Raw genomic sequence first — 23873 nt, 5'->3', positions numbered from 1 at the left:
AAGTTATTTTTTGCTTTAAAAAAATCTAGAAATTTGGATAAACAATTTTTTAATAAAAAAATTAACTAAAAAAGTGTTAATTGTGATTATAATTATGACTGTCTAAATTGATAATAAATAAAGAATAGATAAGAATACATAAAGAAAATATTGGATTCAAAAATAAATAAAGAATATATAAAAATACATGGAGAAAATATTGGATTCAAAATGATCTTCTTGTAACTTACATTATTCTGATAAAATTATGGCTCCCAAGTCACAACACTTTGCTGACTGTTACTATTACTTCCAGCCTATGGTGCCGGTTTTGCCTGGGATCAGCTGACTTTGACAGTGGAGGAAGGAGATACTATTAATTGGCAGTGGTCACTGAGTACTAATGGTTACACATTAGGTGTATACCAATCAGATAATATAACTGCAACAGCAGACAAATCAGGAGGATTCTCTTCTGGAGATGCCTCAGCTTCAGGTAAGATAAAAGTTATTTGTTATAATGTAAATCTTAAGTGTAGATAATTTTTTGAACTTTCAATAAATATGAAAACTATAAGTACCCAAATCTCATGGAAGTTTTGTCAGAAATTTGTCTCAGAATTTTGAATAGAAGTATTAGCTATAAAACTTATAATTGGGACTGTATGATTATGATGTACACATGGTTGGAAAAATGGTTTCTTTCCATGATACAATGTCTGACCATTATTAATTTATTTCTAAGATAAATATTTTTTACCTCCTACTTTTGGATTTATTCTAGAGTTGTTCAGTCTATAAATTTTATAAAAAAATGTGGACATCTAATTACAGGATCTTATAAATACCATACATACAGACCAACCTCTTTTACCTACTGGAGTGGTTTAGCTGATGGAATATCTATAAGTCTACATGGGCAGGTTGAAGTGACTGGCAGGGTTGATTCTGTACATAACCTAGTACTGACAGGAAATGGATACGAAGCTACATATGATACAACAAATAAAGGTATATTAGATTAAGTCGGAAAAAAGCTTTCCTGGATGAAGTATCTTCATTGTCTTTGTAAAAGCTTACTCATGATTCTAATAAGCCTTCTTACATTTAAAGGAATATGGACAATTTTAAGGCTTGCATGTCAACATAAAAAATTACAGTTGTTGGATGTACATGCATTTGAAAATATTAATAAGAATACTTTAGATTCTGAGTACCATATATTTAATGCTATTTCTTTGGATAATCTTTTATTTTATGGTCTTCATTCATACTGATTGACTTGGGAGGGCCAGAAATTACTAAATAATCTTTAAAAAGGAGGTGTAATTTAAAAGTAATTTTTTAAATTACAACAAAGAAAATGGTTAAACAATCAATTATATGATTTGTGCTGCTTCAGTTAGAAATCTACCTAAGCTTATGCAAATGAGTATCAATACATCTGTTAACCTCTTTGGGGTTTATAAAATCTCTATGGAAAGCCTGTAACTGTTTAAAAATTGAGTTGTTATAGGAACCCTACAAAACAGACAAAATTTCATCATTTATTTTGTATTTAAATGTTTTAAAATCAATCAAAGTCTAATACATGTACATGTATAAATGAACTTGCATAAGGTCTATTTCTGTCCGACGCAGCTTATTACATATTCATGTTAATTGCAAGTTTGAAAAGTTTGTCCCCACCCAAAAAACAAAAAGAAAATGAAAATCAGCGTATAAATTGCCTTCCTCTCTAATCAGTAGTATATTTAATGCATTCTCTTTTTAAAGGTTCTACAACACCATCAAACAGTGGTGCCTGTCCTTGGGATACTACAGCTATATCTTCATGCAGTGCTTTGACAGGAGATGCTGACAAGTTCAACTTTATGTACCAGTCCTGTATGACCGGTACAGTGTCATCTATATCTAACAACCAGAGATCAGCAGCACACACCATTGATATAGCCGGCACAGGCTTCAGTGCACAGTCCTGTCAAAACAAGATCAAATTGGGAGACTATTTCTGTGTTGTTTCATCAGCATCAGCAACAAAGGTTACCTGTACAATAGATCCACAAGGGAAAATGCAGGTAACATAAACACAAAATTACAAGTTTAGAATAAATTTTCAAAACATTGGCATGCAATATTTCTGGCGGTATTTTACCTTGAATGAAATTAAAACTAATATTTTTCATTTTTCATTTTAAATTTATTTTTAACTTTTTTATTTATCTATTTACTGTAGAAAGTTTTCATAAAAGTTTAATCATAAATTTTCATATGCGACATGAATGTGATTTTACCTTTAAACTCATTTCACATGGTTCTTTTGTTATTGGTTTTGTCAAGTGCACGTTAGGATTACTGTGGATTCATTTATTTTCGTGGGTATCAATTTTCGTGGATCGAGGAAAACTTGCATTTTCATGGATATTTCTGATTTCGTGGTAATGACAATTTCTGCAAACAAAGCCATAAGAAAATTTGAAATTCGTTGAACATTGGAATTCGTGGTTCACCTGTACTGACGAAACCCACGAAAACTGGTATCCAACGAATAATAATGAATCCACAGTATATGTTTTAAATTGAAAATAAACTCTATTCATTTATGTGAAATATATAAGAAAAACTTACTTAGTGTTTTAACCATATCATGTAATGATTTTAGATTGGAAATGTTGAACATTTTGACGTCTCGTCATTCAATCGTGGACAATTTTTACTAGAGTTACCAACAGATGCTAAGAGATCTTTCCTATTGCTGCCTCATGTATCTTCAATGTCACCAGAGTCAGGATCAGTAGAAGGTGGGCAAGTGGTTACAATATCTGGTGGAGGATTCATCCCTGGAGAAACAACAGTCATTATTGGAATGTCTGACTGTCCTGTCATCTCTGTTGATTATTCTACTTTAACCTGTACATTACCAAGAGCAGGCAGAGAAGGATTCAAGAATGTCAAGGTGACAGTCACTGCTAGTGATGGACAAAAAGGAGATGCTGTTTGCTCTTCCACTAGCTCAACATTATGTTCCTACCAGTACAAATCTGACGAAACACCAACGGTCACTGGTGTCACCCCAGATACTATATCAGGATCAACAACATTGACAATCAGTGGTACAAACTTTGGAACAGATACCTCTGCTGTCAGCGTTACCATTGGAGGAGAGGTTTGCAGTGTATCAGCTGTCACTGGTACCAGTATAACATGTACAGTACCATCAGCCCCTGTAGGGGATCAGACAGTCAATGTTAATGTGGCTTCATTAGGAAAAGCATCAACAACAGTTGTTGTAACAAGTTCTCCTACCCTGACATCCATTACCCCCTCTTCAGGCAGTACAGAAGGCAAAACAGTCGTTGTTATTGTAGGAAATGGTTTTGTTGTAAATAAAACCGAGGTCATCATTGACGGCAATCAATGTGAAATAGTAACTGTATTGTTAACTTCAATAGAATGTTCTACACCTGCTGGCACAGATGGCGCCAAAACTGTCACTGTATTATCCAATGGTGTGACTTATACATCAACCTTGACCTTTACATATGGTACAGCCATGACCCCATCTGTCACAAGCATCTCACCAACATCAGGACAAATTGGAGATACTGTAACTATCACAGGAACTAAATTCGACACTGTTACCGGAAATAATGTTGTAAAAGTAGGTGGAGCCACTTGTTCTGTATCTTCTGCAACCACCACATCTGTTATGTGTACCTTGGGAGTTCAATCACCAGGACAATATGATGTTATGGTCAATGTTAACCCCATGGGAAGAGCTGGTTCATCTGTTCAATTTACATATGCTATGACAGTTTCATCAGTCAACCCTACATCAGGTTGGATATATTTTACGATCACAATCTACTATAGTTTAATGTATTTTGTTTTTGCGAGATAATCAAATCTACTGAACTTGAAACATATTGAGCTGTTCAAGCTATAACCAAATCAATATGATATTAAGAAGCTTACAATTTTTAAAGATTTTATGTGTGTAGCTTCAGTGAGAGCACGTGTTTTTAGGAATAACAAATTCATAAGGTAGTTATCAATGAGACAGCAACCCAACACAAAATGGCCAAAAAGACATCTTGAGTTCAACATATGATTGTAAAAAAGAGTGGTAAACGTCATTGAGAGAGAAACTATAATATATACAAAAAAAGCGATAAAACCTTATTGGGTCAATTCTGTTGTTCTTTGAGATGATGTTGGTTATCACAAATGTACCCAAAAAGCTGGAAATTAACTATTGCTTAAAATTATTGCTTGTTTTCTGTCTTCTCATAAAACAAATATCCATGTAACCTGCTTTAAATAACAATAGTCACTATATACATTTCATTGTGTAAACTAAAGTGTGATAACAAATCCTAAATATGTGAAAACATAACTAGCTTCCCATTGTTTTGAGATTGAAATTATGTAAACGTAGGTAGAAAAAAGCAGTGGCATTCTAATTACTAATTTGTGCAATTTCAGGAAGTCTTGGTGGAGGCCAAGTAATTACCATTGCTGGTTTAGGGTTTGATCCTCAAACTTCTAAAGTTATCATCTGTGGTCAGGAATGCACTGTTGATAAAGCAGCTAGTACAACTACCAATCTTGTTTGTTCAACCCCAGCTTCTACAGGTAAATACCATATTATGTGAATTAAGGTGCTTACAAGTCTGGCGAGTTTTTTAATGTTTTATGTAGAATACTACAGAAAATTCTTTCACCAAACAGTCTTTGCTGTTTATACAAAAGATGCACCCAAGAAAGTTGTTTAATTTAAAAAATACTAAAAACTAATTGTTTTAATTATATACAGGTATATCTATGTTCCAAGGAATATCAAGTAAAAGAATTGTTATGATCACTACATGATTTATTTAGGATAAATAAAAAACCACAACTGTGCAGCTACGACAATTACATTGATTGTATTTCAGGATCCGTAACTGTAAGCTGTGATGTAGAAGTCATTGATAACGGACAAACAGCCGCATCAACCTATCAGTATGATTCAGCAGCCTCACCATCCATTACTTCTGTCTCTCCATCTATTGGTGGAACCTCAGGGGGAACAACTCTTACAATTGAAGGAACTGGTTTTGGGTAGGTAAAATAGATATTTTAAAATGAGACATATCATATTAATTATTGATAAAGCGTGGTGGGAACAACTATAACTATTACCATTACATTAAGTTGCTTTTGATAGTTTAATTGATCTATGTCTCCTATTGTTGACAAAACATCAGGGGAAACAACTCTTACCAGAACACAAGCTTTTGGTAGATAATGTCAGTATTATAATGCAAAACTTCTTACAATATATCACAAGCCAAAGAAAACTTTTTTCTGTAGGTCAGAATGAAATTTAGTAATTTTAGTAGTTTGGATAGGGTTATAGATGAGAAAACTGGAATCTGATTCAAAACTTAAGTATGAGTTGAAATTGAATTTCAGAAGTTCTACGTCAGATGTATCAGTGACTATTGGTGGAATTGCTTGTGTAGTACAAACTGTTGCAAATACAAAGGTTGTCTGCATAACAGGAGCCAGAAATTCTGGATCTACTGATGCCCAAGTTGAACTACAGGTCAATGGTGGAGGAAATGCAAGACAGGTATGTTTTTTTATTAATGTGCTCAAGGTAAACTATATGTTAGGGACGAGAAGTTGCATGAAAGGTAAATATGTTTGTGTTTGTTCAGATGCTGCATTGAAAATAAGGTTTGAAATAGGACAAGTGCAACAAAAGAAATATGTCTGAAACTTTTTAAATATGACTCTTAAGTGATTTACTGTGAGGTATTCAAGTGCATATATTATTGTAATATCGTTATATGAAGTCAATTGATGCAAAATCTTATGTCATTAGTCATATTATCAAAAAAAAAAAGCAATATGGTCTATGGAATTGACAAATACAAAAGTTTAAGTTGACAAATTATAAACTCAAAACATCAGTGATTTTTCCATTTTCCTTGAAAGTAAATATCCATGAATAAAATGACTTTTAAGTAACAGGTAGAATTATTTTATAGGTTGGAGCTGACTTTAGCTATGTTTGGGCATGGTCATCTACAAACTCCTGGGGTGGAAAAAATCCTCCTGTGGAAGGAGAAATTGTTGTTATACCAGCTGGAATGACAATTTTACTGGATCAAAGCACACCTAAATTAAAGACACTATTGTTACAAGGTAAGTATTTTGAACTAGGATCTGTTACAAAGTAAATTATTGACCAATTAAAATGTACTCTAACAGGCAAGATATGTTATACGTTTGTTCTCATATTAAAAATGAAAAAAAGAAAAGTAATTTACATATAACAAAACTGGTCATATTCCAAAAGTTCACAATCCTGTTTCTAAAGATCATAGAATAAATGGCACGAGAAAAGAATATAGAATTTTTAATTTTGAGGTTCTTATTTGTATCGTTAAGACTGGATATTTGTTGGCTTTCTGTATGCTATTAATGTAGATGAAAAGGTAATTTTTGAGGTAGGCATGTTTTTTTATCATTATTTGTTTCATATAATACAAACAGCTTCTTTTAGTGAGAACTTTATGTTGATAAGAAATCTATGCAAAATGTTAGCCAATCAAATCTGTCTACAAAATCATTGGGTTTGTAACAAAGTTGATATTTTCAGCTAATGTACACATACTGTATATACATGATTATTATATTTTTATAATCACATGTATTATTTAAATTACAGGAGGAAAATTAATATTTGATGAACAAGACATTGAATTGAATTCAGAATATATATTGATCACCAATGGTGGAGCACTGCAGGTTAGTAAACATTTATACACAGGGAAATACTTTAAACAATATTCTTTGGTTGAACATCAAACATTTTTAGAAATTTACTTTCCCTGAGCAAGGTATCTAAGAAGTGATTTTATTATAGTTGAAAATATATGAAACTTCTTTATAGATTGTGATAGAACTTTTTTTGTCTTTACTGATTTAAGTTGAAAGTATTTACAGTGTTTTACCATTGATATATATATACAGTGACTTCTCATTAAACAAATGATTCTAACAATACTTCTTCAATGCTCATTTAACATTGGTTGGCATTATCTTAATAGTCAATATCTTTATACTGAATATCAAAAAGCAAGATAAAAATTATCATTTTGATCTCCAGGGACATTCAATATACAACTGACATGGTAATTAAACTCAATTGTGTTGTGAAGCATGTGTACCCCATGTTTTGTTAAAAATTAGAATTTGGCATTGCATACAAAAGTAAAATAACAAAATTACCAAACTCCAAGGAAAATTCAAAATGGAAAGTCCCTTATCAAATGGCAAAATCAAAAGCTCATACACATCAAACGAATTGAAAACAACTGTCATATTCCTGACTTGGTACAGGCATTTCCTTATGTAGAAAATGGTGGATTAAACCTGGTTTTATAGCTAGCTAAACCTCTCACTTGTATGACAGTCGCATAAAATTCCATTACATTGACAACAATGTGTGAACAAAACAAACAGACATAATAGGCAAAAATGTCAAAAATAGGGGTACAGCAGTCAACATTGTGTTATAATCTTAATCACTAAAAAAATAAACAATTATGTCAACAAAGAAAAACAAAATGGCATATAGACAAAGCAAAAAAGCAAATATGAAAGACAAGAATACAAAAATTGACCATAGCACAATAACACAATGATGGGATGTATAAGTACCGAGCCACGCCAAAGGCATATTACCAAAAATATTAACAAAGCAAAAGAAAATTGTTATATTATCGTAGAATGTTTTTTAAGTGCTTTGTTTTCTAGTTTCTGTACTTTTTTGCCACTCCCTTATGCACAACAGAGAGTGGTACAAAACATGTCTGAGGGTCTGGATGGGGTTTACAGAACAGAGAATAATGGGCAAAAAGTGCAAAATAAAGGGCAAAAAAAAATTAAGAATAGAGAAAAATAGGCTAAATAAAAAATAATGAATAGAGAATAATTGGGTGCTTCATTATGAAAATTAGAGAAAAATGGGAAAAATAAATAAAGAATAGAGAATAAACAAATGAAGGAACCCCATTTCTGTCAGTTTGTCCTGTCTGTCAATTTAAAAGATATGAGGTTGCAGATATTTAAAAGATCTTGGATGAACTCATAGATTGATGCATTTGTCAAATACTTTATGAAAAAACTACTTTTTCACAAAATGGACTTTTGGTCTTGAAGATATTCATTTCTTTCTTTCCTGGTGGTGTTCTGCTATTTTTAATTTAAGAAATATTATTAAAATTTATAGGTTGGAACTGAAGACAAACCCTTCCAGAGTAATGCTATAATAAGACTTCATGGAGCTTTTAGGAGTGAGGAACTTCCTATATATGGAAGCAAAGTTCTGGCAGTTAGAGAGGGAACCCTGGATCTTCATGGTGAGTTCAAAATCTAGGTTGTCTTAAACCATCTGTATTTTCTGTGTTGCAAATATGTCTTTTTCAAAATACATTATTTATACAGTAATGATTGGATGCAAGATATTTAGGAATTTAAAAGTATAGGATTCTGTTTCTTAACAAGAGACAAAACTAGGCAATGTATGGACCTGTCTATTGTTTAAGGTACCTCTAGATGTATTAAGGTTGTTTGTGTGGTTGGGTTGGTTTGCTTGGGTAAAATTCTTATTAGCAAAATTCATTGTTTTAGAATCTACAGAACCATTAGTTATTTTATTGTTTGTAAACCAAAATAGAAATAGCTTGACCCCTCGGCTAAACATCCTTTGCTAAATTATCAACCAAACACTACAGTTTTTTTAAGTTCTTAAAAGCATTATTTTAGGTTCTGAAACAATGAACTGAATTCTTGTTTTTTTCCAGGTATACCAACACCTGTTACCTGGACACATCTTGCACAAACAGCAAATGCTGGAGACACAACAATAACCTTAATGGCAACTGTTAATTGGCCTGTAGGAAGTCAAATTGTCTTACCAACAACTGGACACAGACACTCACAGAGCCAATCTGAAACAAAGTAAGATAAATACCCTGTTTAAAAAGATCAACTGTTGTCATTATAATCAGTGTTTTTATTTAAAGACATTTAATTTGTTACCATGGTAACAGTATTCTCTCTCTATAAAAAATTGTAATTTTCTAATTATTTGAACAGATATACTAGTAACCTTTCATATCGATTCATTCATTCATTCCAAACCTGATAATTATGAAGCAATGCAAAGCTTTATATTACCTATTTCACATTTTTAAAATAAATTTGAGATTTAAAAAATGTTTTTTTTTACATTTGACTTCATTACATAGTATCTTGATATAAATATTAAAACAAAAACAAAAGTAAACAGCTGTACCTTGACCTACAGTAGCTACTAAATTCTTCGTCATATGGTCTCTTGTGCAAAGTTGTCTCATTGGCAGTCATTCAACATTTTATTTTTAAGCCGTTTTTTTCATCTTCCATAATGATTGGACTGAAGACAAATGTTTTTATTTCTATTATAGAACCATTACTGCCATTTCTGGAAAAACCTTGACCTTAGATTCAGCCCTAGCCAATAAACATGTGGCCGAAAGTGAAACCTTTGGTAGTACTACTGTAGAATTACGTGGTGAAGTTGGTCTACTGTCACATAATGTTAAATTTCAAGGGTCAAGTGATGTACAGTTTAATGATGAAATTAAAGCCTGTCCAGAAGGATTTAATACAGGTAGGTCAAAGATACCTTACAATGGTTGATCCAGGATTGTCAGAGGGGATGTAAGGACAGTCAAAAATCAGAAAAATATACTAAAATAAAAAAAATTCTGCCATTAGGGGAAGTCCTTGCTTCTTTGGAACCCCCTTTATCTGACCCCTGATCTGAATGATTTATATATAATTAGCATGTTTCTTATTTGTGGATGACTATTTTTTGGGTGGTTTATTTTTAACTGATTTGTATATGGGGTATTTAAAACAATAAATATACTATAACATGCTGCTTCAATAATATTCCTCTGTGTGTTTCAAAAACCAAGTTCTAGTATTTTTAACCCTTACAATTACTAGTAAATTTTGTATGTACTTAAAAGTTGAAGGTCTGTCACATATATCTACTCTGCATATTTTTATTCTTTTTTGGTCTTTAGGTGAATTTACAACACAGACATGTTTCCAGGGAAGATTTGGGGATGAGATAGGATCTGATCAGTTTGGTGGACACATTCTCATCCATCCAGCTGAAAAAGATAAAGATTTAGCTGTAGCTAGGATATCTCACATAGAAGTCTCCCATGCTGGACAAGCGTTCAGACTTGGACGTTATCCCATTCACTTCCATATTCTTGGCATCACAACAAAGTCATATGTCAGTGGCTGTGGTATACATAACACATTTAATCGTGCTGTAAATGTGCACGGCACACACGGCCTCGTCGTAGAGCGCACTGTCATTTATAACATCATGGGTGGAGCCTTTTTCTTAGAAGATGGTGTTGAGACAGGTAACTCGTTCCAGTATAATCTTGCAGTGAAGGTTATTGCTAGTACAAGTCTTCTGAACGATGACATTACTCCCGCTGCCTACTGGGTAACCAATCCAAACAATACAATTCAACACAATACTGCCGCTGGAGGAACACATTTTGGTTTCTGGTATAGAATGCATGACCACCCTGATGGACCCTCTTTTGATCCTAACGTCTGTCCCAAACATGTCCCGCTCGGTGTTTTCCAAAATAACACAGTTCATTCCCAAGGATGGTTTGGAATCTGGATTTTCCATGATTACCTACCCAAGGCTGATGGAGCATGCTCATCCTCTTCGGCAATGACAGTGGCAGTGTTTAATACTCTTACTGTTTGGAACTGTGAAAAAGGTGCAGAATTTGTTAATATTGGTGCTGCTCAGTTGGTTGGTCTTGTAGCAGTACATAATGAGAAAGCTGGTTATGAAGGCAAGTTGGTAATTGAAACCCCCCAGTTTGATGAGACTAATGGTCATGCTGTTAAAGATTCAGTCATTGTTGCTAGAAGTCAGCACCTTGATAAACAGCCTGATTGGCGCTCGTCAGGCCAGGGTTGTACAGTTGGTGGAATCGTTCTTCCCTATGGAAATGGATTGATCGTTTCCGGTGTGTCATTTTATAATTTTGATGAAAGTTCATGCCAAGCCTTTACCTATACTAAAATTGATGGTACATGTTCTGAATTTTGTGGAGGTTTTACATATCATTTCAAAAATATAGCCTTCGACACTGCTTCAAGTAGTCACAGAGTACGATTTGATTGGCTACATGAAGGAGTAATGGTGGATTTGGACGGAACACTCTCTGGACAGGCAGCAGGCAGTTCTATTGTACCAACCATGACACATTTGCCATCAAGGTAAGCAGTGTGATGATTAAATGCCAGGAAATAGCTGGTAGAAAAAATATCTTGTAGTATAACAGTAGTTGTTGGTTTCTTTGTACACTCAGACATATTTTAATTAGGATAATTCGTAATTTCTATGACAAATTTAAAAAAAAATGTATATGCCCACAAATGAAGGTCATTCCATTTATAACATGTAGTCTTTCAATTATTTTGTCCTTTTGATATATATATGGTGAAGAATTGGCCCTTCCTTTACATTTGGGGAAAAACCTGTAACATTCTTTTATTTGTTAGGTTTCTTTGCCTGTTATAGAAAAACACTAGAGTCAAGTTCTGCTGAAAATCTTTATCCTCCAAAAGTGTCAGTCTATTACTTATAGCAGTTATTGCCCTTTAACAATGCTATTATTTATAGCAGTTATTGCCCTTTAACAATGAAAAAAAATGATTAGTTGATATCTTTACTTGAAAACAGTAATGGAGAGACAGTAACTACACAACAAAAGCAATCAACAAGCAAATTGAGAATTTCAAATCATTTAATTGATAGAAAATTGATATAGGGAAAACTGATTAGGGAAGGGCCATGACATTATTGCAGAAATTATAAAACTTGACTGAAATAGTAAAGTTAAGAATTTTGTCTTTGCAAGAATGCATGTTGGAAGAACTGAAGATACGTGTAATTTCCATTTCAGTTGTTCATCAATTTCCAATGGATTTACGATGGCTTTACCAGCCAGTAGTTGTCCTCCAGGAATTAGTTTCCATAGAATGTCTTTCAATGGTATTTCACCAGCATCATTAAAGGGTAAAGATGTGATGATAACAAACCAGTATGGTACAGAGAGAGGATACTTTAAAGACAAGCGTATAACTCACAAAGATGGATGGGTCTTCCTTCTCATTGGAGGTGAAAATCATAAAGTGCGATTTGAGAATGCTGCCCATGTTACCAACATAAGTTATACAGGAGTTTTCTATGAATTTAATGTAAGTAAATTCTTATATTGTTTTCTAACTTTTATATTAGTTGTTGGGCTTTAAATTCATGACTTGAATAATTTCAACACAGCAGTAATAGGGCCTTCTTTTTGGGTACTTAAAACACCATATGTAAATTCCTGGGTCAGACTCAAGTTTTTACAGCATCTACTGGATATATAGTTACAGGAGATAAATCATGTATTGGGATTTTTGAATAACAATTATACTTGATTTAGTGAAGGCAAGCCGTATAAAGTTGTATGCAAAAGTAATTTTGTGACATTATTGACAGGAAAAATGAAAAACATATAAATACAAGGATTGATTTATACAGAATTTAGGAAGAATTATTCAGTGTTTAAATGGGTGCTTTTGTTTCAGGATGCCACTGATTATGTAGAAGTTTGCCACTTATTATTCAGTGTTTAAATGGGTGCTTTTGTTTCAGGATGCCACTGATTATGTAGAAGTTTGTCACTTATTATTCAGTGTTTAAATGGGTGTGTTTTTATTTCAGGATGCCACTGATTATGTAGAAGTTTGTCACTTATTATTCATTGTTTAAATGGGTGGTTTTGTTTCAGGATGCCACTGATTATGTAGAAGTTTGCCACTTATTATTCATTGTTTAAATGGGTGCTTTTGTTTCAGGATGCCACTGATTATGTAGAAGTTTGTCACTTATTATTCAGTGTTTAAATGGGTGTGTTTTTATTTCAGGATGCCACTGATTATGTAGAAGTTTGTCACTTATTATTCATTGTTTAAATGGGTGGTTTTGTTTCAGGATGCCACTGATTATGTAGAAGTTTGCCACTTATTATTCATTGTTTAAATGGGTGCTTTTGTTTCAGGATGCCACTGATTATGTAGAAGTTTGTCACTTATTATTCAGTGTTTAAATGGGTGTGTTTTTATTTCAGGATGCCACTGATTATGTAGAAGTTTGTCACTTATTATTCATTGTTTAAATGGGTGGTTTTGTTTCAGGATGCCACTGATTATGTAGAAGTTTGCCACTTATTATTCATTGTTTAAATGGGTGCTTTTGTTTCAGGATGCCACTGATTATGTAGAAGTTTGTCACTTATTATTCAGTGTTTAAATGGGTGTGTTTTTATTTCAGGATGCCACTGATTATGTAGAAGTTTGTCACTTATTATTCATTGTTTAAATGGGCGGTTTTGTTTCAGGATGCCACTGATTATGTAGAAGTTTGCCACTTATTATTCATTGTTTAAATGGGTTGTTTCAGGATGCCACTGATTATGTAGAAGTTTGCCACTTACTTGACCAAAAACCAGATAAATTTTATTGGCAAGGATCTGCTGCTGGACAAAATATGTCAACATCAGCACTAGATTTAAGTAGAAATAAGCATGGTGATTGGTTCTTTGACAATGTGACCAACGACATGTGCTTTATGGGTGGGTATTCATTTTAATTTCTGTATGATGCATGATTGTACTTTTAATTATAATATGTTGATGAATGTTTGATAGTAGTATATATGAAGATGAATAAAGTCACTACTCGGTTCTCTGTCTTATCAACCAGAGACTATGGCTGATATTCAAGATTGACTTTTGTTTTGTTCAAACTCACCATGTAATGATGTATATATCTATTGTATATCAACAGAGCTGTTACTTATTTTGATTTAAGATTTCATGCTTCCAACATTTTTTATTAAGGAAGATGTTCTCCAAGCCCATTGTTTGGATGGTAAAATCCATTGATGCTGCTGTATGAAATAGTTGAATATTTTCATAGTCATTTCATTGGCCATATTCTTACATTTTATAATTTTAGTTGCTGGAAAATTACAAAGAAAAAGATCATCACCAGGACTAGTTGTCAACTCAGTAGATAGACCAATGAAGGTGGACTCATTCAAATGTTACTTTAAAGACTGTATTCCTCCACCAGATCCTGATACCATTCCACCGACATGTACACGACCGTCAGATATCCAAGTATGGTCAGACACCTCAATATGGGATGTGGATGCTGATGGATATGTCAGTAATGTTGGTAGTGGTACTCATGGACTACCAAAGGCAGGAGATATGAAATTGAAAATTAAAAAAGGTGAACCATACTAATGTAACTGACTGAGATTTTTCTGGCTTTTGTTTATATTTTCATATTCAAATTCCTATGGAGATGTTTATATTAAAATGGTGTTAAGATTAGATTTATGTAAGATATATGATATCTGGAATTCATTTCTAATCAGATGAGATATATCTGTTACATTGATCACACCTGGTCATTAGCAGATCTGTTACATGAGGCTTTTTTGAAATTCTAGTCCAAATCCAGTCTTTTGATTGGTTGAATTATGAGTCGGTGGATGATAGTTGTACTCCAAATATTTATGACCGCAAAGTCCAGTCATTGATTACAAACGTCCAGTAAGTTATTTTTCAATCTACTAAATTATGAAAATTCCTTTTAAATTTTATTTCTATCAATTAATTTCATTTGGATGTTGTAAAATTTGTTTCATACAAGCAATTCTCTTATTATCCAGTAAGGTTTAATCCAGGTCAATAAATCATCTAAATGTTCAGTAAGAAATGTTTTAGTCCTATGAATTGTGTAAATATTTTGGTCCAGAAAATTGTCAAAATGTCAAATATAAATCAGGAGATCTATACAGCTGGTAGGAAATTTTTTTTTTGAAATTAAGGCTTAATATTATTTGGACTGAAAATCCAGTTAAAAATGTTAAATCTTCGATATTTTAATTGCATTCATTTTATAACCAAAGTTTCTATTTAACAGATACATGGGTTGTTGGTGATACATCTATTCCTCAGTTGGATTCATTAGTGTTAGAAGGTGTGTTGGAATTGAGCCATGGACCATCTAAAGATAGGCAGTTTACCATTGATGTGATGTACCTGTATATACAAGGAGGTCGACTGATCATTGGATGTCAGGAGAGCAGTCCTTTTGAGGGCCTAGCCACAATTATATTAAGAGGAGATCATTCCACACCAGTTTGGCCAAAGACAGAAGGACCAAATATTGGTTCTAAAGCCATTGGTGAGTTGTTGATCTTTTCAGACCTTTTTTGCCATTTTGTGAAGAAGAAAAATCTGTTTTACAGTTACCATAATGTAGATATAGTTGTCATTATTCAATGCAAGGATTCAACTTACGGTTATAAAAGAAAATAGTTTAAAAATGTATAGTATGGAAAAATGAAGTTGGTCTGCTAAATTTACAAAATATTTCAGTGTAATATTAGAATATTGTTGGTTAATTTCAGCTGTATTTGGAGGCTTGGATCTACATGGTAAAGATGTGGGTAAATCTTGGACCAAACTTCAGCAAACTGCATCAGCTGGATCCAACCAAATAGTCCTTTCTGAGACGGTAACTTGGTCTGCTGGGGATGATATTATTATTACAGCAACAGGCTATGAAGTCAATGAAGCTGAGAAGCATACTATCCAGTCAGTGGCTGGTGATCAGAAGACTATCACACTTACCTCCAATTTGGCATATAAACATATAGGTAAGTCCAATGGTACTTCAAATGTAAGTAGTCTTCATATATAAACATATAGGTAAGTCCAAAAGTACTATAAATTTAATTAGTCTTTAAAGTGGACAGTGTTCACTTCATAGTTTTAAATGATGAAAAATAAAAAAAATTTGTTCTGCATGTAGAAGTTAATTTGTAAATGCTGGTGTAGATATGAGTAAGCTCTGAAAATAATTGTCTTGGAGTAGAACTTTATTTACAACATTAGTTCAAAACTGATATTATAGTATTGTTTATAAAGTAGATTCCAGTGAGATTTTGTTAGGAGGAACAACTACATGATGACATTATGAGCAGTTTTATTTGCTTTTTTCTTTTTGGAAAATAAATGGCCATGTTGACATTTTTAGATATTTTCTGGGGAAAATGCTGGTCTGATGGGTTGTATGCTATAAATCTCAAACTAATGCGACAATTTAAGGACATTTCATATAAAACTTTGAATTTGAAATAGAAGTTTTTTTCTTACTTTCCAAAGCACATTCTAACTGGTTTGAACGTAAGATACTGATTAGGATTAGGAAAAACAGAACATTAGCTGCTAATTCTGGGTAATAATGACAAGTATATTTGTTTAAGTTGCTGGGATATAAGAAAAATATTTTGGAAACAGTCACACTTTAAGAATCAGGGAAAAAATTATCGTATAAAAATTAATTGCAGCATGTAATTATATGTTTCAGTTGCATCTGAAAGCTTTGCCAATGGACAAAGTTACAGCATATCTGCGGAGGTTGGTTTGTTAACAGGTCGTAACATTAGAATAATTGGGGAAGAGTATGCTGATATAGAAAAAGAATCGTTTGGTGCACGTGTCATTGTTGGTGTTACTGCTGATGCTACAAGAACTTACACAGGTAAATTATATAGAATAATTACTCTAGTTCTACAAGAACTTACACAGGTAAATTATATAGAATAATTACTCTAATTCTACAAGAACTTACACAGGTTAATCATATCAAATATTTACTCTTAATCCTACAAGAACTTACACAGGTTAATCATATCAAATATTTACTCTTAATTCTACAAGAACTTACACAGGTAAATCATATCAAATATTTACTCTTAATTCTACAAGAACTTACACAGGTAAATCCTATCAAATATTTAATCTAGAATTTAATTCTACAAGAACTTTATACTGAATATTACTATGTTTCTACAACTGTATACAGATAAATAATACTAAATATTCACTTTTGAATTTTTTATAATCAATTGTTTTTTGACAATTCAGATATGTAACTATAGGATTTTTATTTTACCTGTGGAATTACAGATAAAACTATTCAGAAACTTTAGACTGCTGAGCCTGCTTTTTAACAAGAACATTTCCTTATTTTTTCTCCAGGATATGCCAGAATAGCAAATGTAGAATTTTATCGTGGTGCTCAAGAAGGGTTTACAGCACCTCATGATCCCCGACATGCCATTTCTTTCATGGACATAGGCACTTTGACAGACATTAAACCATGCTATGTGAAGAAGTCTAGCTTTAATTATGTATATGGTTCAGCTATTGGAGTGTATGGTGTACATGGTCTTGAGTTACAGGATAATGTCATCTATAGGACAGTAGGTCCAGGTGAGAAAAATTATTAGATTGTATATAACGTAATTTGCTGTGTAAAGTACACACTTTTTTACCCCAAAAATTTTAGTTGGTAAAGGAGATGCGTATTATACACAACTATAGACGTTTTTTTATTATTTTTTTTTATTTAATTTTTAATCATTTTTTTTCTTCATTATTTTATATATTCAAGACGTTTTTTTTGAATTTAAATGAAATCAGCAATTCAGGCATCTGTTGAAGTTATTTAAGGACTAATTCCTCATAACAGTAAGAAAATCAATAAAAAAGAAAATCAATATACTACTGATGTCATGAAATAGAAGTTCCTTCATGCTATAAGTTCCAAGTGGAAAAATATTCTTTAAGATTATTCCCATTGGAACAAAGATAGCAGTCTTTGTTCATTACGGAATAAAGGGTATAGAAAATGTGTTCCAACAGGAACAGATATTATGGGTTTGTTCATAGCAGAGTTTCCAGAGGAACTTCTATTAAGCAGAACAAATATTCGTTGACAGCGAATCTGAATACGTTAAATTATTTCAAAACGGTTGCACTGGTCATTCATGCTCTTGACGGACGCTGCTATGTTATAAAGCATATGGTTTTCTGCAAATTTGTACATTTCTTAACACTATAAAGTATAACAAAATAATACGGACTTGAAATCCTCTTACACAAGGAAACACATGACACATATTAATTCATTGTAAAATGTCGTCCAAGGTGTAAATTCTTTTTGAATATGAAAAAAGGAGATGTATGGTAAATTTATATGTTGAAAAGACAGCAAACAACATTAGGGAAAACCCCATAAGATATATAAAGGATTGATGTAGTCTTTTTCTAAATATTGTATAATTAAATCTATTGTTTGTAAGGTAATTAATTTGTACAATATATTAATTTTTTGAAACTTGAATATAAAGGTGATGCATGGTATATGTCAAGGAGACAGCAACCCAAAATTAAAGAAAAACTGATCATTGTGTATTAACTAGGGATACCATAAAATATTGGAGTATTGGAGTTTTCAAAATTCTATCCATTTTGTGACAGCACAAGAATCTTTTTCTATTAAAGCTTGGTTTTTGTTTTCTTAATATTCTGTTGCTAATATGTCATAAAATTGAGAATGGGAATGTGTCAAAGAGACAACAAAGAGCAGAAAACAGCATATTCAAGACTATTCAACTTATGATGCATTTTACATATGTGTGTATACTTCATAAAATGGATAAATAGCCCAGGTTTTCCAGTGAAAAAAAACATGTAAAAGTACGGTCAAAACAAATCCTTTCATTTTCATCTAAATATCAAAGCCATTTCAAATATATTTCACCAACTTAAAGAATATAAAAAAAATAATCAAAATAACGAACTAAAAAAAGATGTTAATAAATGATATTTTTTTTTTATACTTGTTTCATTAAGGTATTGAAACTAGGTCAACGGACACAAGAATAAGACGTAATTTGATGGCGCTTAGTCTATTTAGAGGATCATACAATGGAAGATATGAGAGCTTCAACCTTGATTACAAAGGCATGATAGAAGCTATTGGTGCTTCTGAACTTGTTATACAAGGCAATGCTATCTCATCATTTGAACGTGTAGGATTGCATAGTCAGGCAGAAGACTGTTCATCTACAACCGAGCCATGGACAGACAACACTATTCATACAGGGTTGATTGGTACAGCTGTTTTCCCTTCAGATACTTCAGATCCTGCGTTTGTCACAACCGATCGCTGTCTGCAGTTGGCCAACTTTACTGTGTGGAAATGTTGGGATTTTGGTCTATACTATAACAGGTAAATGTTTTTGTAAAACAAAACAAAAAACTTTTTGCTAATCAATTTTAAAGAACTTTGGCTAGTCATGTTTGCCATCTTAATTGCATTCTTTGAACTCTACTGGCTTTTTGGATTTGATAGCATTAAAGAATTTTGTAGAGTAACCCTTTATTTTATTTTCATAAATGATTAAATACATCTCAGTCTCCCTACAAAATCTTGTTAAATTTTTGTTGTATCACTAAGAATTCTTTAATGAAAACATCTCTCTACCAAATGTTTGAGGAATCAAGCAATTTTTTGTTTTCTGCAAAATATTTAAATGTTTTTAGCTCAAAATCAAATGCAAATTTTAACAAATATTTTTTTCTGGCTTAATATTACTTCTTTAGCAATTTTGTTTTGTACCTCAATATTTTGGAAGCTTGTTATTTTAAAACCGACATGTCACGGTCGCTTATAATTGCTAACATCCACTTCTTTTGAACTCTGATGAATAGTTTGTCTTATTGGCAATCATATCACATCTCCTTATTTTTATATGGGAACTTTTTCAATTACAGTTTATTTGATATAGTAGTGAAGAAGAATACTGTATTAGAAAATGGAGTGGGTATCTTCCCATTTGTTTATGGACCAAGCGCTGTGGATCATATTTTTGTGGACCATTACATGAAGATTGAAAACAATTTAGTGGTGGGACAGACTGCTGCTTTTGACTGCACAACAGATGTTATTGATACAAATGATGCTAATTTCAAAATTTCGGGCAAATTTGGCCGAGCATGGAGAGTGAATGGAAAAGGGAAAGTTGGGCTCAGTACTCCTAACTTCAGTCAGTCAGGCAATGCTGCAACTATTAAACCATTTTATAATCAAATGGCATATCAGTCCCTTGGAGGCAGAATGGAGGTTATAGGTCAGTAAAACTTTTTGGCAAAAGTATATTTGTTCTACATTTGACACTGGAAAAAAATCAAATGACAGGATTTATTGAAATTGTTTACAACCGAATTTTCATTTATTTAAAAAATTTATTTTGTAACAGATTTTTATCCTTTGATTGACACTGAAAAAGGATTTATTGAAATTTTTTAAACAAGAATTTTCATTTGCCTTAAACTTTATTTGATAACAAATTTTTATTTAAATTGATTTAACCTATTGAAGTGTTAATGGTTGGAGAAAATAAAATAGTTTTCTTTATGAAGATTTTAGTTAGTGAACAAATTCAAATGGCAGGATTTATTTGAATTGTTGAAAACAAACTTTCATTTGTCTAAAAAACAAATTTGTGACATTTTTTTAAAAAAAATTTTCTCCTGTTGTCATAGTAATGGCTGAAGAAAATAATGTTATTATTTTCTTTATGAAGATTATACCACGATATGGTTATAAATGATAAATTTTTCAAGATGCATACAAAATTTTAAATTGAAAAATTGAGGATTGGCATTTTTCAGATATGAATATTGTTTTTTATGTTGACAGCTGTCACTGCCACCTTTGAACTATTAATTATTCCTTTTACTTTTGAATCAGTATGATCATTAATGGCAAAACTTCACAAATAATGTTTTGAAAAGAAACTACCAATGAACAATAATAACACAACAGGTTTTTTTTACAAATGATAATTATGAAATATTATAAACATACAAGGGTAGATTTATATGTAATAGATTAATACTTCTAAGTTCTATCAGACTTTTACATATTTTGTTCTGTTGCATTCAGTTTTAAGAATGACTAGTAAAGTGTTGATATTTTGTAGATACTACCTTCGCTAATTTTAAGAGTACCTGTGGACAAGATACAGCTGTAGCTACTAACCCTATGATGCATGATGCTATTCTCCCGATGCTCATGTCTAGATCTTCAATGTACAATGTTGACAACAAATTGTACATGGACAGGCCAAATGTCGGGTAATTGATAGACTGATATTTTTAATGGTTACAAAGTAATACATTATTTTTTAATGTTATTCATGTAAGAAATGTCTTTTTTTTTTAACATATTAAAATCGTTAATCATTTCGAAGCTGGTGCTAGGTAAATCAGTCATTTTAAATCAATACTTTTGACCCTTTTGTTTAAAACTTACAAAATTGCATTCATTTATAAATATACTAGAAGATGCCCGCGAAATCGCAGTACAATTGGGCAAGTGTTGAAACAAAGAGTGTCAAGGGTGCCTGTGTTTACACATAAAAAGGGGGGAGGGGCCCGGACGTCGGTTGCCTGTGTTTACACATAAAAAGGGGGGAGGGGTCTGAACGTCGGGTGCCTGTGTATAATGTCGTTTAATTTAGCAAAATGATGCACTTACAATACAATACAGGATCCTTATCTGCCAACTGTCCTATCTTCTATTCTTTCTTCTTACTTTCACTTGGATTTCGTGGGCAGTACGTCAACTGAGCATGCAAGAAAGCATATAAGACAAAGATCGATAACGGTCTCCAAATTTGGATATTTTCTTAAAAATTGGCGTTTTCTGTGGAAAAAAGATTGTTTCAAAGACAAATTTAGGAAGTACAAAATACTACATTTATACGTCATATCACAAATACTTCCGACTTTGTATGGTTTCAGAGGAGTTGCGGCTCAATGAAATCAGTCTCATCCTTTAGTAGTATAGATTCAAAATTGTATCTAAAGTTAAATGTTAAGGATGTGGTGTTTAGCAAATGAAGAGGAAGGTCAGTCATAATCTGGGACTAAAAACCCATTGACATGACCTCTGAAGATTGCCGATGGGCACGTGGCTCTGATATGAATTTTAATATAAATAGACATACATGTATTAAGAGATGTGCAATGGTATGATGGAGAATTTCCTACTTCTGTTTGATTTTATATCCTAGATAAAAATGATAATGTGAATCATCATTTTACCTGTTTAAGCATGATCTTTTTTTGCAGGCCAAATCAGTCAGCAAAATGGGTCTTCCTGCAGGCTTTTCCACTTTCACTTTTTTAAATGAAATTCTTTTCAGTAACCTAACATGCTAAACACATACACATTCAATTTCCAGCTGAGGTCACATGCATATGAATCCAACTAAGGTCAAATTAATGTCTTGCTTGACAATGAAGTATCGAGGAAGTTTTTGAACTTATTTGGAAAAAATTGAACCAAACTGACTGCTAATAGCGATTCATTATTCATTATTTTGTTCATGTAAATGTTTAAAATAAGAATTAAAACGCTTTGCAACTTATACTGAAAGTAAGGACCTAGTAAGCTGTAAAATTTATGTTATTCCTTTTAGTGATACATATGAATTATTGGAATAATTCTTTGTTTACAGCAAAGCTAACCCTTCTGATTGTGTAGATATGACTTGTGATGGACATAGGAAAGCCCTGATTAAGGATTCTGATGGTTCATTCCTTGGTGCCGCAGGAGATGCCCTTTCACAGGCAGAATATCAGTGGGATGGAGATGCACGATATGGACTTGGAGACTATCGTATTCCTAAACCTATGCTCACTTATCCTGATGGGACCAGAGGAGATTATGATGTTATTGCCAAATATAAGGGTATATTTTTTATCAATCTCTTTGTTGAATGTTTTCAAGTCGTTTATTTCATTATTTAACAATCAGACAATTAAAAAATTAAATAAACATCAAGTTTGTTGTATTTTAGAATATGTAATACAAAAATTCTACTGTATATGGATGTGAGTTTTTGCTTAATATTAGTTTATTGAGGGGAGTTATCTGTTGAAGAGGCAAGAATTTATAAATAACATTTTATATAATGAAATTTTGTAACTTTTATTCAGTCTTAATTTGTTTTTTTTTCTATTGTTGATCTAGGTATAATTGGTGACGATACATGTACATGTTATTATTTGTTGTTGTTCTAGGTATAATTGGTGACGATACATGTACATGTTATTGTTTATTGTTGTTCTAGGTATAATTGGTGACGATACGTGTACATGTTATTGTTTATTGTTGTTCTAGGTATAATTGGTGACGATACGTGTACATGTTATTGTTTTTTGTTGTTCTAGGTATAATTGGTGACGATACGTGTACATGTTATTGTTTATTGTTGTTCTAGGTATAATTGGTGACGATACGTGTACATGTTATTGTTTATTGTTGTTATAGGTATACGTGTACATGTTATTGTTTATTGTTGTTATAGGTATAATTGGTGACGATACGTGTACATGTTATTGTTTATTGTTGTTATAGGTATAATTGGTGACGATACATGTACATGTTATTGTTTATTGTTGTTCTAGGTATAATTGGTGACGATACATGTACATGTTATTGTTTATTGTTGTTCTAGGTATAATTCGTGATGATACATGTCAATATAAAGCAGAATCACAGGCATACGTATGCACTGGATACAACTATGAACAAATTGTAATAGAGAATATGGATGCAGACACAGAAGACAGACGATTGTCACCTGTAGGTGTCCTTGGCTGGAATGATAATGGGGATGGCTTTATGGATCTGATTAATGGACCTCAGGATCACGGATGGTGTTCAGGTTATACCTGTCAGAAACGTCTGTCTACCTTCACTTCTGTCATGGCAACAGGTATTGTTTTATACATTGACCATTGTTGATT

At 32.4% G+C, this 23873-nt stretch overlaps 1 protein-coding gene across 4 annotated transcripts in view; it reads left to right on the top strand.

Moving 5' to 3' along the window:
* LOC127700726 (fibrocystin-L-like) overlaps window positions 1–23873 on the top strand; it is a 71307-nt gene that overhangs the window by 35215 nt on the left and 12219 nt on the right. For all 4 annotated transcript variants that reach the window (XM_052204339.1, XM_052204338.1, XM_052204337.1 and 1 more), the window contains exons 30-54: window positions 296–475; window positions 814–990; window positions 1756–2057; window positions 2642–3818; window positions 4465–4614; window positions 4917–5082; window positions 5437–5596; window positions 6018–6174; window positions 6701–6780; window positions 8267–8396; window positions 8841–8997; window positions 9486–9691; window positions 10113–11349; window positions 12039–12333; window positions 13583–13754; window positions 14140–14418; window positions 15118–15381; window positions 15608–15856; window positions 16570–16743; window positions 17244–17477; window positions 18903–19281; window positions 19827–20182; window positions 21038–21191; window positions 22580–22812; window positions 23582–23842. In XM_052204339.1, coding sequence (XP_052060299.1) covers window positions 296–475; window positions 814–990; window positions 1756–2057; window positions 2642–3818; window positions 4465–4614; window positions 4917–5082; window positions 5437–5596; window positions 6018–6174; window positions 6701–6780; window positions 8267–8396; window positions 8841–8997; window positions 9486–9691; window positions 10113–11349; window positions 12039–12333; window positions 13583–13754; window positions 14140–14418; window positions 15118–15381; window positions 15608–15856; window positions 16570–16743; window positions 17244–17477; window positions 18903–19281; window positions 19827–20182; window positions 21038–21191; window positions 22580–22812; window positions 23582–23842 — 7329 coding nt within the window. The remainder of the gene's footprint in view (window positions 1–295; window positions 476–813; window positions 991–1755; window positions 2058–2641; window positions 3819–4464; window positions 4615–4916; window positions 5083–5436; window positions 5597–6017; window positions 6175–6700; window positions 6781–8266; window positions 8397–8840; window positions 8998–9485; window positions 9692–10112; window positions 11350–12038; window positions 12334–13582; window positions 13755–14139; window positions 14419–15117; window positions 15382–15607; window positions 15857–16569; window positions 16744–17243; window positions 17478–18902; window positions 19282–19826; window positions 20183–21037; window positions 21192–22579; window positions 22813–23581; window positions 23843–23873) is intronic.

The sequence above is a fragment of the Mytilus californianus genome, unplaced genomic scaffold, assembly GCF_021869535.1.
Source record: "Mytilus californianus isolate M0D057914Y unplaced genomic scaffold, xbMytCali1.0.p SCAF_5, whole genome shotgun sequence".
NCBI lineage: Eukaryota > Metazoa > Mollusca > Bivalvia > Mytilida > Mytilidae > Mytilus > Mytilus californianus.
Note: the sequence above shows the minus strand (reverse complement) of the source record. Positions and strands in the feature narration are given on the sequence as shown.